The following is a 13,908-nucleotide window of genomic DNA, read 5'->3' on the forward strand; positions in this document are numbered from 1 at the left end:
AGACTCTTCTTAAGCCTCTTTTTCAGTCTTATTTCAATGCAAAAAACACCGTTTTATATTCGGGCCAATACGGTAATCCACTGAGATTCTGTTATATAAGCCGATGCAATGCAATTTTAGGTGTTTTCAACAGACAAGTTAGCGCTGGAAGAAGCAACTTGGGTATTCCACTTTATGCCACACTCTGCATGGATGTGCTTTGAGCCCAAATGTGTTTGAAGCCAACAAGGCAAACAAAGAGGTTTAAATATCAAGAGAAACTGTGTATTTTCCTTTGTGCTAGCCCGTTAGCAGCAAATCAAAGCAGACGGAGAATGTTCATAATGAATATTTTAGCAAGCTTTTTCAGACTGAGTCATTTAGTCGGCAATTCGTACGGCTGTTAATGGCCTGCATCTGGGATTCTTATTCTTAATCACTTGCCACTTTAATTAACAGATCTCAGTTTTGTCCAACACTGAACTCACACGCATGATAGCTCCAAAAAAAAAAAAAAAAAAAAAGAGAAAGTGATTACTCGTCTACATCTGTGAATCATTTTGTGTGGCCTTTAAAGCTGTTTTTCTTTTGTCTTGTTGCCTAATTCCAATTTAGACTATGTCCACATGAATATTGGTATTTCTACACAATGTTACAGTATATATATTTTCAAAGAGTGATTTATTTGTTTTTGGCAGCCCTTTCAGTTTTTGTCTAACTCTTTTGGATTAAAATAATTCTTAGTCTTTAGTCCATATTTTAGTCATTTCAAAATATTTTCATCGTCATCCAGTTTTAATTGACTATTACTAAAAATGTTTTTGGCTGTAAAATTTAAACATTTTAGTCCTAAAATAACTAAATAAATAAACAAAGGTTTCCTATCATTTCTAATGAACATTGACAGACGAGCACATATTGTAGCATCTACAAGGACAACGCCAATTTCGTGATGATAATACACACTCAGCAGGAAAACGGTACCTTATTTTCGATCAATTAAACCCACCTGGACGCTACGAAGCTAATGTTAAAAAAAGTCATGTTCAACGCTAATTGCTAATGCAAATGCTATGCTAACTCTACGAATTGCATTTAGTGTGTGATGATCACTCAGCAAAGACCTTTAAAGGCTAATGCAACATTGCATATTCTCTCTTGCCAAGATAAGAAAACAAATCTTACCGTGTGTTTCAAAAAAAGCAAGCCTGGAGCACAGCTTGAAGAACATTCTAACACCAGTGAGCACTGCTACGGTGCAGGCTGACGTACACCACGTACAATATGAAACGGTCGCGCATTGTGAACATATGCCAGCAGCTATGTCACATTTTTGTCTTGTTGTCGTCTCTTCAAATGAAAACTGTAATTTGTCTCAGTATGTTTTAGTCGTCACGTCATTGTTGACGAAAACATCAATGCCAAAATATCAATACAAAATGGAAGTACTCTAATTGGCTGCCAACTAGTGCGCTCACTACCCATATTCATCTGGAATACTGGTATTGCCTCTTGATGTTTTCAGTTTATACAATTTGTAAAATTAGTTTAAGTAGTAGGTTGGCATTATTGTTGACATTGCAGGGCCATGACGTCACATGGTTACGCTGCTGGGCTTCCAGAGTATACCTCTACTGACATGAACATGTTATCTGTTAAACCCTTTTAATTTGAACCCGAGAGGAACATTAATGAGCATGATAGCACTGTCAATATTTAACAAAACAAGCAGCGAAAGCAAAATGAACAGGAAAGACGGGATGAGACGTGACAAGAGTAGAAAAAAACGGTGTTCTGCCAAAATGTGCTACACCAGCGAAATGTTCTACAAGAAGCGAATTTGACACCCAAAGTACTACCGTGCGCTTTCAGCTTGTTTTGTTTAGATGCATACAGACAGAACATACTAAAGATGCCTTAAGAAAATACTTAAACATAGTAATATCAAACAAGGGTGGTTTAAATATGCCTAATGTTGACTAATGCATTATTATTATATTATTAATGCAAAATTATTCTAGCTAATTTTATTTGACTATCCTATTTTTATCTGATTGGTATCTGATTTTATCTGTGCTTCTGCCTGTTTTGCTTTTACTCTTTTATTCTTAGTCTTTTTATTTATTTTATTTTTATTTTTTTTCTGGCAATGTGCACTTTGAGATTTGGTTTTCAAATGTAAAGTGCGTTATAAATAAAATGTATTATAATTATTATTATAATGTGGTCAACAGTTCAATAATCTGCTTTAAAGATACCACAAGAAAGCACAATGCTTCAAAGTATGAGAGGGAAACACATGCAAAAAGTATTTTGAGGCAATGAAAAAGTAATCAAAGACTAAATAAAGACACAAATAGCAAGTACTTGCCACTTTAAACCGATGTGCACACATGTTGGACGTCTCGCCGCATAGAAGGAATTGCAGTTACCCGGCAGTGTTTGTCTAGTGACAATGACAAACTACAGTACGTCATTACCCTGAGCGTCCATTGCGTGGATAAAACATGGCACCCTCTGTAGGTCAAAACATGTACTAAATATTATAGATTTTTAAAGGGATTCACAGATAGAAAGACTTGTAGTTCTTCAAATATTAATGTTAGTACAAGTTATTATAATTTGATACTGAAACCCCACTTGATGTTTTCGTTTGTATTCAATTTGTAAAAATATTTTAACTAGTTGGTCGCCATTGTTGTTAACGTCGCTGGGCGGTGACGTCACAGGAACACGCTGCCAGAATTCCACCTGTCACTCTTTAAAAAAAAAAAAAAGTGTCACTCTTTAATTATGTAAGGTAGTCATTTAAATACGCCACAAGGTGTTAATGGCGAGGTTTACATTAATTAGGGATCAAGCCAATGAGTGCGTTTTTCCTGTAGTTTCTTTAATCCACAGTGGGACAGAGAAAGGGGAATGGACATAGGCATTCAGATTTGTTGCTCGTACCAGGCCCTTTATTGGCATAAGCTTCAGCAACATTTTCACAAAACACATAAGTATAATATATTGAAAGTACTACAAAACTAATACTCATATCGCTTAAAAAATGACACCAAGAAGAAAAGCAATTCTATCTGTATTACAGAGGCCCTATTCTCAGACTGTTAACACAACAATGCAAAGAGAACTGACATTCACAATCAAAATTGATGCGCAAAATACACATAAAACTTACTCAGACTTTGGTCAAACAATATTTAAACATTTTACCAACTCCTTTAGCTCAACAAATACACTGGATGGCAATATTTAGTCACAATACACAAACTATGATGCTGGGAGCCATTTTCAGGAGTCTTGTGAAGACAACACTCAAATGAACGTGAATCACAATAGACCCAGTCTAAAAAAAACAAAACAAAACAGGGAGCGACGGCGTCAGTCGAGGAACAAAACACACTCATTGGCTTGATCTCTTATTAATGTAAAACTCGCCATTGACACCATGTGGTATATTTAAATCACGACCTTACATAGTTAGAGTGACTACGAAGTACGGCAGCGTGGCCCTGTGACATCACCACCCTGCGACGTGAGCTACTAGTTTATTTTTTTATTTAAAATCTTACAAAATTTATTAAAACGAAAACATTAAGAGGGGTTTTAATATCAAATTATTAAAGATGTGGGTCCGATCACGTCATTTTCAAAGTATCGGAATCGGCAAAAAAATATCGGACATGCCTTTTTTTAATACATATATATATTTTATTTAAATCGTTTTCTAATTGTATTTAACGTTACAGACAAAATGTCTTACACTTATCCATAGTAGTTTCGGCTTAAAGTAGGGCTATCAAATTTATTGCGTTAACGGCGGGATTTTTTTTTTTTTTTTTAAATCAATGACGTCAAATAATTCACGTATGCGCTGCACGACCCACTCACGCATTGTCGCGTTCAATCTATAAAGACGCCGTTTTACCTATAGATAGCGCTAAAAGGCAGCGTATTATGAGTAGAGAGAATTTTGACAGCCTTAGGAGCCATGTTTTATGTGGCTAAAGCCTTACAATACTTCTCTCAGCAATTAAATATAACGTGGGAGGCAATGTGGGGAAGAAAGGTAGTAGTTGATTATTTTCTTAACATCTTAAGTTCTTCCCCAACGCAGAGAAGATATATCAATTGGTGCCCCTACGTACAGTCATGGTTGCACTTCCCATCATGCATTTGGGCAGACGTTAAATGGCTGCAGTATCATTTACTGAAAGCTCAACAAATACACTAGATGGCAATATTTAGTCACAATATACAAAGTCGCATTTATCCTTTAAGGATTACAAGTCTATCCATGGATCCCTCTCACAGAAAGAATGTTAATGATGTAAATGCCATCTTGACGATTTATTGTCATAATAAACAAATACAGTACTTATGTACTGTATGTCTAATGTATATATTCATCCGAGTTTTATTCATTTTTTTCTTAATGCATTGCCAAAATGTATATGATCGGGAAAAATTATCGGGAATGATTGGAATTGATTCGGGAGCATAAAAAAGCAATCGGATAGGGAAATATCGGGATCGGCAGATACTCAAACTAAAACGATCGGGATCGGATCGGGAGCAAAAAAAACATGATCGGAACAACCCTACAAATTATTACTTGTACGAACATTTGTCTTTTAAGAACTACATCTTTTTATCCGTGGTTCCCTTTAAATCAATGGCAATATGTTATGTGTTTCTTATAACATATTTTCCGTAAAAGAGAACAATCGTGGCTTATTAGCGCCTATAAGTCTTTAAGTCCGAGGTTCCCTTTAAAAAAGTACTGTTAATTCAGGAAAATCCATCAAATGGATTGCTTTCATCTTGAGTCGTCTCTATGTCTGTTTGACCATTTTTATTGGTTTTCCTACATTTTATGAAGTCAAATTCTGGGTCTTTACATGAGCTATAAGATAATATTTACATTTCCACCCCCCTCCGGTGCAGTTTCCGGTAGGTGTGCAAGCATTCTCCGGGGGTGCGCAAGATAAAGGTTAAAGAAGAACTCTCGGAAAATTCATTTTAAACATCATTTCATGACATTTCTATTTTTTGGGAATGGTGGTTAGTGGCTACACCTGCTACCTCCTATAAATTTTAAATATGAGTATTTTCTGAACAAAATTCATTAAAAAAGAGGCTGCGTTTCAAACTTAAGGGGATTAACGTGCCACCTGTTGCTTTGTCATGCAATTGACAATCTGCAAATATATTTCTATGAGGACCAGTGGGTTTTACATTTTACTTATTTTCAAAATGTTCGTAAAACCTTTGATTGGCATATATTTATTTGAAAATGGATTCAGTTCATTTTCTTACAACAATGAAACAAATACTTGTTCATGTGGACAAGGTCTTAATAATTGTCTTTTTCTATGTTCCTATCTTCCTCTTTGTCTCTCTCCAATCTCCTCTTGGCGTCCATGTAAAGCCCTGGATTCCAGAGTGTCAGGTAAAAGAAAAACAGAACAAATCAACACACTCCCTGCTTGAGAATAACTTCATCACGCAGATTGTTCCGATCCACTTTTAATTTGCCTCTAACATATCGAAAACTTTCCACAACTCATGTTTAACGCTTTATGTTCAGCTGTACGGCCCCACCAAAAATAGGACTGAGTTGAGTCAAGAAAACGAATTAATTTAGACCCCACGGATGCATATATGGGAGCTCAGGTCTGTGGAGCAGGAATTCTAACTCGATCACATAACTATAACCCTTAATGGTCTGATTCTTAGCCTTGATAAACCCTAAACCTAAACTCTTTATCCAGTCCCTATAGCCCTAACCCCGACACTCATCTCTGCCCATAATAAACTAGCTAACCCTTGCTTTTTATTCCTAAAGAAGCTTGAAATACAGTTCTATGGAAAAAGTATCTGAACCTTTTGGAATTTCTTACTTTTCTGTATAAAATTGCCATCAAATGTGATCTGATCTTTATCAAAATCACACAGATGAGAATACAGTGTCTGCTGTAACGAAAACCACCCAAACATTTATAGATTTTCATATTTTAATGAGGATAGCATGCAAACAATGACACAAGGGGGAAAATTAGTCATTGAACCCTCTGCCTAAGGAGAGACCAATTTTGACCAAACCTTTTAAGTCAGGTGTGTGCCCAATCACTGATGAGTGATTTAAAGCTGCCCTGCCCACTATAAAACACACACCTGGTAAAAAAATGTCTTGATGAGAAGCATTGTCTGATGCGCATCATGGCTCAGTCAAAAGAGCTGTCTGAAGACCGGCGATCAAAGATTTTTGATTTGTATAAAGCTGGGAAAGGATACAAAATCATCTCTAAATGTCTAGATGTTCATCAATCGACAGTCAGAGAAGTTGTCTACAAATGGAGAGGGTTTGGCACCATTGCTTCTCTTCCAAGGAATGGCCGTCCACCAAAGATGACACCAAGAGTTCAGCGCAGAATACTCAGAGAGGTAAAAAAGAACCCTAGAGTGTCTGCTAAAGACAGAAATCGCTGGCACAGTCCAATATCTCTGTGCACACATCAACCATATGTAAAACTCTGGCCAGGAATGGTGTTCATGGGAGGACTCAACAGAGGAAGCCACTGTTTACCCCCCCCCAAAAAAAAAGAAAAAAGAAAAAAAAACATTGTTTAAATGTTCGCAAAAAGGCACTTGGACACTCCACAGAAGTTTGGCAAAATTTTTTGGACTGATGAAACCAAAGTTGAATTGTTTGGGAGCAACACACAACGTCATGCGTGGAGGAAAAATGGAGCAGCTCACCAACATCAACACCTCATCCCCACCGTGAAGCATGGTGGAGGGAGCATCATGATTTGGGGCTGTTTTGCTACGTCAAGGCCTGGACAGCTTGCAATCATTAATGTAAGAATGAATTCAAAAGTTTATCAGGATGTTTTGCAGGAAAACCTGAGGCCGTCTGTCAGACAGTTGCCGCTAAAAAAAAATGACGGATGCTGCAACAAGACAATGATCCAAAAGACAGAAGTAAATCAACTTCAGAATGGTTTCAGAAGAACAAAATACAAGTTCTGGGGTGGCCAAGTCCAAGCCATGACTTGAACCTCATTGAGATGCTGTGCCATGGCCTTAAACAGCGATTCATGTCAGACATCCCAGGAATCTGACTGACCTACAGCAGTTTTGTAAAGACGAATGGGCCAGGATTAGTCCTGATCGATCTGCCAGACTGATTTGCAGCTACAGAAAGCCTCTGGTTCAAGTTAGTAAGTTGAAGTTCAAGTGATGGTTCACTTACTTTACCCCCCCCCCCCCGTCATTGTTTTCATACTATCCTCATTAAAATATGAAAACCTATGAATGTTTGGGTTGTTTTAGTTAAAGCAGACAGTTTTTTCATCTGTGTGATTTTGACAAAGCTCAGATCACATTTGATGGTGATTTTATGCAGAAATGTGGGAAATTCCAAAAGATTCAGACAGTTTTTCATACCACTGTACACTTCGATCCAGTCTTCAACTAGCTGCAGGATGCACCCCAAGCTAGTTGCCAAGTAATCGCAGGCACAAAACTTAACTCAAACCTCCTTGTTCTAATTCTTGTGTCTCAATTATAATCCTTTTTCTAACTCAACAGCATTAGTCTGAAACATTCATCCAGAAGGTAACCTAATTTCTCATTGCAAATACCATCCCGAACCAGAAGTACTTCACCCCATCCAATTTATCCCAATTCTTGACTCCCTCATGACTCAAGCCTGTTTATTATTGACTATTGCAATTCGTCTTTAGATTGTCTCTAACGTGTAGGCTACTCCCCACTTCCCACGCTTAGCGTCGGCCTCGCGGCTCCATCGAAATTCTGACCAGTGGTGGGCGGGGGTTTTACATATGCGCTACATCTACTGTCAAGTAATAAGAAAATGTTGTTTTTTTTGTCAGCTTTAGTTAAGTCACTTCTGTTCCTTTTTTTTCTAAATGTTTCCCTCTCCTGGGTTGTGTAATAGGAGCAGTCAAGATAGGATTTAAAGGTAAACTGAACCCTCCCCAGGGAGATTGTCACAAACAATCACCTCCCACCACCCCTGCTCTTTGTCTCCCCCCTAGCACGACGTTGATACACCTGTTCTATGTCCAAGTCGATCATGATGTCTACCCCACCCAAATCCCTCTTCCTTCTGATATGTCCCGTCATTCCCTGTCCGTCTTGAACCAGTAGACTCCACGGTCCCCTTGTACCCCCTTCCTTGTCTTACCCAGTGGAGCTGCTGTGGTTTGTTTGAGCCTTGTGGAGGCCAGTGCTCTGTCTTTCTCTGTACATGTAGACGCTCAGGATGCTGACGCTCCCCTCACACCCTTTCTCCTTTATTATGATTCTATTTGACATTAAAGGCTTCTTTGTCCCCCGTCGCCGTGGCTGTTACTTCACATGAGCGGTCAGTCCAAAATGGAGCCGCTCACAACTGCTGATGATTTGTAGTAGTCAAAAGGGGGAAAATGATGTTCCCATGCAGTTAATGAAGCACAAAGTTCACAGTTTGTGTTCAGATTTTGGGTTTGTGTTGATTCTCAATTAGCCAGTTAATGGTAATCCACATAGTTTGAATGAAGGCTACTGGACTTTTTTGTTGAAATGGTTCACCTCTAATCCAAAAGGCATCATTTGGTGTGGAATCCCTCTAGTTTTGCTTTAAGTCAAGTGAAATACTGATCTGTATTCGGGATAATTCAACAGCCACACCAGGCAACAACAACCAAGTTTATAATACATTTACAACACATATGGAACACACCCACTGAGACATAAACTGGTGAATTCCAAACCTGAAAATTCTAATTCTCTTGCGTGATGATAAAACGTCTCACCGAACAACAAAGTCTAGTTTCCTTGAATCAACATTTGTGATTATTAACTGTACTCTACACTCCAAGTATATTTCATCTATCGATCTATCTGTCTGTCTGCAGGATTCACTAAAGTTAGGTGTTGACTTCAGTGAAAGTCTAAAAGCGTGTCCTGTATATTTACTATGTAAAGGGTGATTGAAAAGTAACTCCCTATTTCAAAAATACTTTTCATTTTTTCAATCCATCCATCATCTGCTGCTTAATCCGGGGTCGGGTCGTGGGGGCAGCAGTTTTAACAAGGAAGCCCAGAATTCCCTCTCCTCAGCCACATCAACCAGCTCCTCCGGCATTCCCAGGCCAGCCGGGAAACATGGTCTCTCCAGCGTGTCCTGGGTCGTCCCCAGGGACTCCCGCCGGTGGGACATGCCCTGAACACCTCTCCAGGGAGGCATTCAGGAGGCATCCGAACCAGATACCCGAGCCACCTCAACTGGCTTCTCTCAACGTGGGGGAGTAGCGGCTCCACACTCCCGGATGATTGAGCTTCTCACCCTATCTCTGAGGGCGAGCCCGGACAACCTGCGGAGAAAACTAATTTCTTGATCTTTCGGGATCTTGTCCTTCCGGTCACGACAAACAGCTAGTGACCATAGGTGATGGTAATAACATAGATCGACTGGTAAATCGATAGCTCCGCCTATCAGCTCAGCTCCTTCTTCACCACTACGGACAGGCGCAGGGTCCGCATCACTGCAGACGCGACACCGATCCGCCTGCCACTCCCTCCTACCCTCACTCGTGAACAAGACCCCAAGATACTTCAACTCCTCCACTTGGGGCAGGATCTCATAACCCAACCCGGAGAAGGCACGCCACCCTTTTCCGACTGAGGACCATGTTCTCGGATTTGGAGCTGCTTTTCTTCATTCAACCGCTTCACACTCGGCTGTGAACCACTCCAATGAGAGTTGGAGGTCACGGCTTGATGAAGCCAACAGCACCACATCATCTGCAAAAAGCACAGATGTAATGCTGAGGCCACCAAACCGGACCCCCTCAACGCTTCGGCTGCACCATAAAAGTTATGAATAGAATCAGTGAAAAAGGTCAGCCTTGACGGAGTCCAAACCTCACTGGGAATGAATTTGACTTACTGCCAGCAATGCGGACCAAACTCTGACACTGGTCGTACTAGGACTGAACAGCCCTTGGCAATTAAATATATGTTCTCATTTTCTTTTCAAATTTTTAAATTTGTTCGATATTTCACAGCCCTACAAAAATGACTTTTTCGGGCTTCGGGTAAACATTTCTTGAACAACTTGCCCTACCCTGGGTCCCTGTAAGTTGAAGGGTGACCGCTTCTTTGAGTATCATCCACAGATCCTATGGTTTTGCGTTTTCATGACAAGTCCTGATTGTCTTAGCCTCAACTTGAGCATGTCTTCCTTTAAAGGGCAGCTGAAGAGCTTTTTGGATTTCGGTGTAATTTTACGAATATAAACTTTGGACGAGTTAGTCAAAACAACCGTGTCGTTTTTAACGCGTAAATGTGAGGATAATTTGCGTTTTTTTTGTTTTTGTTTTTTTGCACTCTGTTAATAGTCCCTTCCTAAACCCGGAAGTGTGACGTAAATTCCTGAACGCAACAGAAGACCATCCACAACGAGCATAGCAGCAGCAACGATATTACTGATATTTCCACCGAAAGTAACCATTCAGGATCGCTCTTTCGTGACGCTAACGATAGCAAAGGCTCCTAGGAAAAATTCTGTACAATTAATCCCTATAAGTTTGAACCTGAAGCGTCAGATGATTATTTTCTCGGCACAGCAGACGTTGGTGATGACGCCAGTTTGCATCTCGACACTTCGTTAATGGAAGAGTAGTCGGCATCTAGCAACACAGACGAGTAGTTACACAGATCTAGTCATAAATATATTGAAACGAATCGGGTATTAATGTAGCGGGTGTATTTGCATGCGTTCCTATAGCACCGTGCGACTTACGGGCATGAGGGAGGTGCGACGGAGCAAGATGTTTCCCAGTTGTTGCGGTAGTTGTTGTGTTGGCATCGTCTGTGGCAGATAGCAGCCGTGTTGGTTCCACAAAATCCAAAAATAAAGAATTGCAACCTCACTAAGCGGGCGTCTCTTTGTCGATGTTACAGTTTCAAATTGATATGAATAGGAAACCTGTCAGCTGTCTTATAACCGACAAGCAGCAACAACAACAACAACAAAAACCAAGTCGCGGTCAAGTAATAAACGTATCAAATTGCCAGTAAGGGTATATTTACGTCTTTTTTAAAAAAAAAAAAAAAAAAAAACAAGGTTGTATCCTCCTGGGCTTTCAAAGCTGAAATTTTGACAAAGACGCGGTCGAGGAGCCGGGGAGTTCTTCCGTTTGACTCTCATAAAGATGTCCAGATCCTTGCAGAAGGCATTTTGGGCCACTCATAGAGTCTCGAGCCTTTGTGTGAGCAATTCATCGCTACACTTTGAGATGGCATTAAGAGTTTCGCGAGTAAAACCCAGAAAATGTTTGCAATATATGGCAAGGATAGCGTAGTGCTTAACTTTCGTATTAGGTCTTCAGGAATTGACGTCAGGATAGCGTAGTACTATACTTTCATATTAGGTCTTCAGGAATTGACGTCATCAGGTAGCAACCGGGCGGCACGGTGGCTTAGTGGTTAGCACATCTGCCTCACAGTTCTGAGCTCAAGGGTTCAATCCCGGGCTTCGGCCTTCCTGTGTGGAGTTTGCATGTTCTCCCCGTGCCTGCGTGGGTTTCCTCCGGGAACTCCGGTTTCCTCCCACATCCCAAAAACATGCATGGTAGGCTGATTGAACACTCTAAATTATCCGTAGGTATGAGTGTGTGCGTGAATGGTTGTATGTCTCCTTGTGCCCTGCGATTGGCTGGCAACCAGTTCAGGGTGTCCCCTGCCTACTGCCCGTAGTTGGCTGGGATAGGCTCCAGCACCTCGTGAGGAAAAGCGGCATGGAAAATGAATGAATGAATGAAAAGGTAGCAACCGGCGGCGAGGCGCGTCCCTCGTCGCTAAGGTGTTGCCATGGCAGTAACTCAAATACTACGCGGTCAATTTGAAAAATTTTGGAGTAATGTGATTTTTGTAGGGCTGTCAAAATTATCACGTTAACGGGCGGTAATTAATTTTTTAAATGAATCACGTTAAAATATTTGACACAATTACCGCACATGCCTCGCTCAAACAGATTAAAATGACAACACAGTTGCCACGTTTACATGGAGCCAAATATTCCAATTACAATCGGAATATATGTTCAAACCGAATAAATGTGTTCCATATAAACACCTCATTCGGAATGAACAGGCCCAAACCGAATGGAATTTCATTCCGATTCACAGGGGTGGAATATTCCTTTTCCCAAACCGATTAGAAGTAAAATTGTATCATGTAAACAGGGAAGCGGAATGGTGTCTGGTTGCGTTCTTTCTGCACATGCGCCGTACTGACGTGGTGACGTCACTTTGTGCGTAAGTAACGTCACTTGCAACATGGCTTCCAAGCACAGCGCACCTAATTGGAGTCCGGCGGAAAGATTGTATTTAATTCTAACTTTAAAAGAATTGAATATAATTGCTCGCTTAGACGGGCGTAAAACGAGGAACAGTGAACTATTTAAAAAAGTTCACGAGAGGTTACACGAAGCCGGAATAGACCGCAGCGTTGACCAGATTAGAAACCGGTGGAAAACCGGCTACTACAAGGCAAAAGAGCAAAACAGCACAAGCGGATACGACCCCACAAACACAACAAGTGGGTTAAAGTTAAAACAGCAGCACTCCGACGATCGATCTCCATGTTTTGCAACGTGACGCTTTGTTTTGATTGATCTGCGCATGTCAGACGGCAGTTGTCAAACGTCCTTTCGGAATAAAGGCAGTCACATGTAAACGCTGGATCGGAATAGATGAAGTGACATGTAAACAGCTGATCTGAAATTTCCATTCGGAATGATTTGAATCGGTATGAATAAAAGTCAGCATGTAAACGTGGCTAGTGTCATGCCTACTTGTTACTTGTTTTTTGTCTCCCTCTGCTGGCGCTTTGGTGCGACTGAATTTATGGGTTTAAGCACAATGGGCATTGTGTAATTATTGACGTCAACAATGGCGAGCTACTAGTTTATTTTTTTGATTGAAAATTTTACAAATTTTATTAAAACGAAAACATTAAGAGGGGTTTTAATATAAAATTTCTATAACTTGTACTAACATTTATCCTTTAAGAACTACAAGTCTTTCTATCTATGGATCGCTTTAACAGAATGTTAATAATGTTAATGCCATCTTGTTGATTTATTGTTATAATAAATACAGTACTTATGTACAGTATGTTGTATGTATGTATCCGTCTTGTGTCTTATCTTTCCAATAATAATTTACAGAAAAATATGGCATATTTTATCGATGGTTTGAATTGCTATTAATTACGATTAATTTTTAAGCTGTGATTAACTCGATTAAATTTTTAATTGTTTGACAGCCCTAGATTTTTGCGAAAGCGAATGATGCATTTAATACAATTTAACCGAATAAAACGCTCATCAATTGAAGTCTTCAGCTGCCCTCTTTAATCTCCAAAATATGTCCAGCCATATCTGTAGGGCTCTGAAATTTTAAAGAAATTAATAGATCTGGAAAGAAAGCAAGAACATGGATTGAATTGACATATGTCGATTTACATTGAGTAAATTATGTTTTAGGAAATAGGGAGTTACTTTTTCAATCACCCTGTGTTTATATACATAAAAAACTCTTCCCTCACCCTCCTCCCGCACACATATACGAATATATAATATTCATATATTTTTTTTCTCCGTCTCTTTTTTGTTACTCTACAGCTTGTATTGAATCTCATTAAAATGTGCAGTGTTTGGCTGTCGCTACACTGTGGAGTGCAGTTTGACCCAAGGGAACCTCATTCTAGAAGCAACAATACCAAGTTATAGACCACCTGAAAGCTCCAGCACGAATCCTGGTCCTTGTCTAATTAAGAGTCACTGAGACACTTTTATCACACAGACCCGCTCATGTGAATCGACAGCACCTTCTCACACATCCCGAG

General features: G+C 39.9%; 1 protein-coding gene across 2 annotated transcripts in view; it reads left to right on the forward strand.

Annotated features, from left to right (window-relative positions):
* si:dkey-237h12.3 (teneurin-3) overlaps positions 1-13,908 on the forward strand; it is a 649,923-nt gene that overhangs the window by 468,524 nt on the left and 167,491 nt on the right. For both annotated transcript variants that reach the window (XM_057849309.1, XM_057849310.1), the window contains 2 exons: positions 5,414-5,434; positions 7,949-7,972. In XM_057849309.1, coding sequence (XP_057705292.1) covers positions 5,414-5,434; positions 7,949-7,972 — 45 coding nt within the window. The remainder of the gene's footprint in view (positions 1-5,413; positions 5,435-7,948; positions 7,973-13,908) is intronic.

This window comes from Corythoichthys intestinalis, chromosome 11 (assembly GCF_030265065.1).
Source record: "Corythoichthys intestinalis isolate RoL2023-P3 chromosome 11, ASM3026506v1, whole genome shotgun sequence".
In the NCBI taxonomy this organism is placed as follows: Eukaryota; Metazoa; Chordata; class Actinopteri; order Syngnathiformes; family Syngnathidae; genus Corythoichthys; species Corythoichthys intestinalis.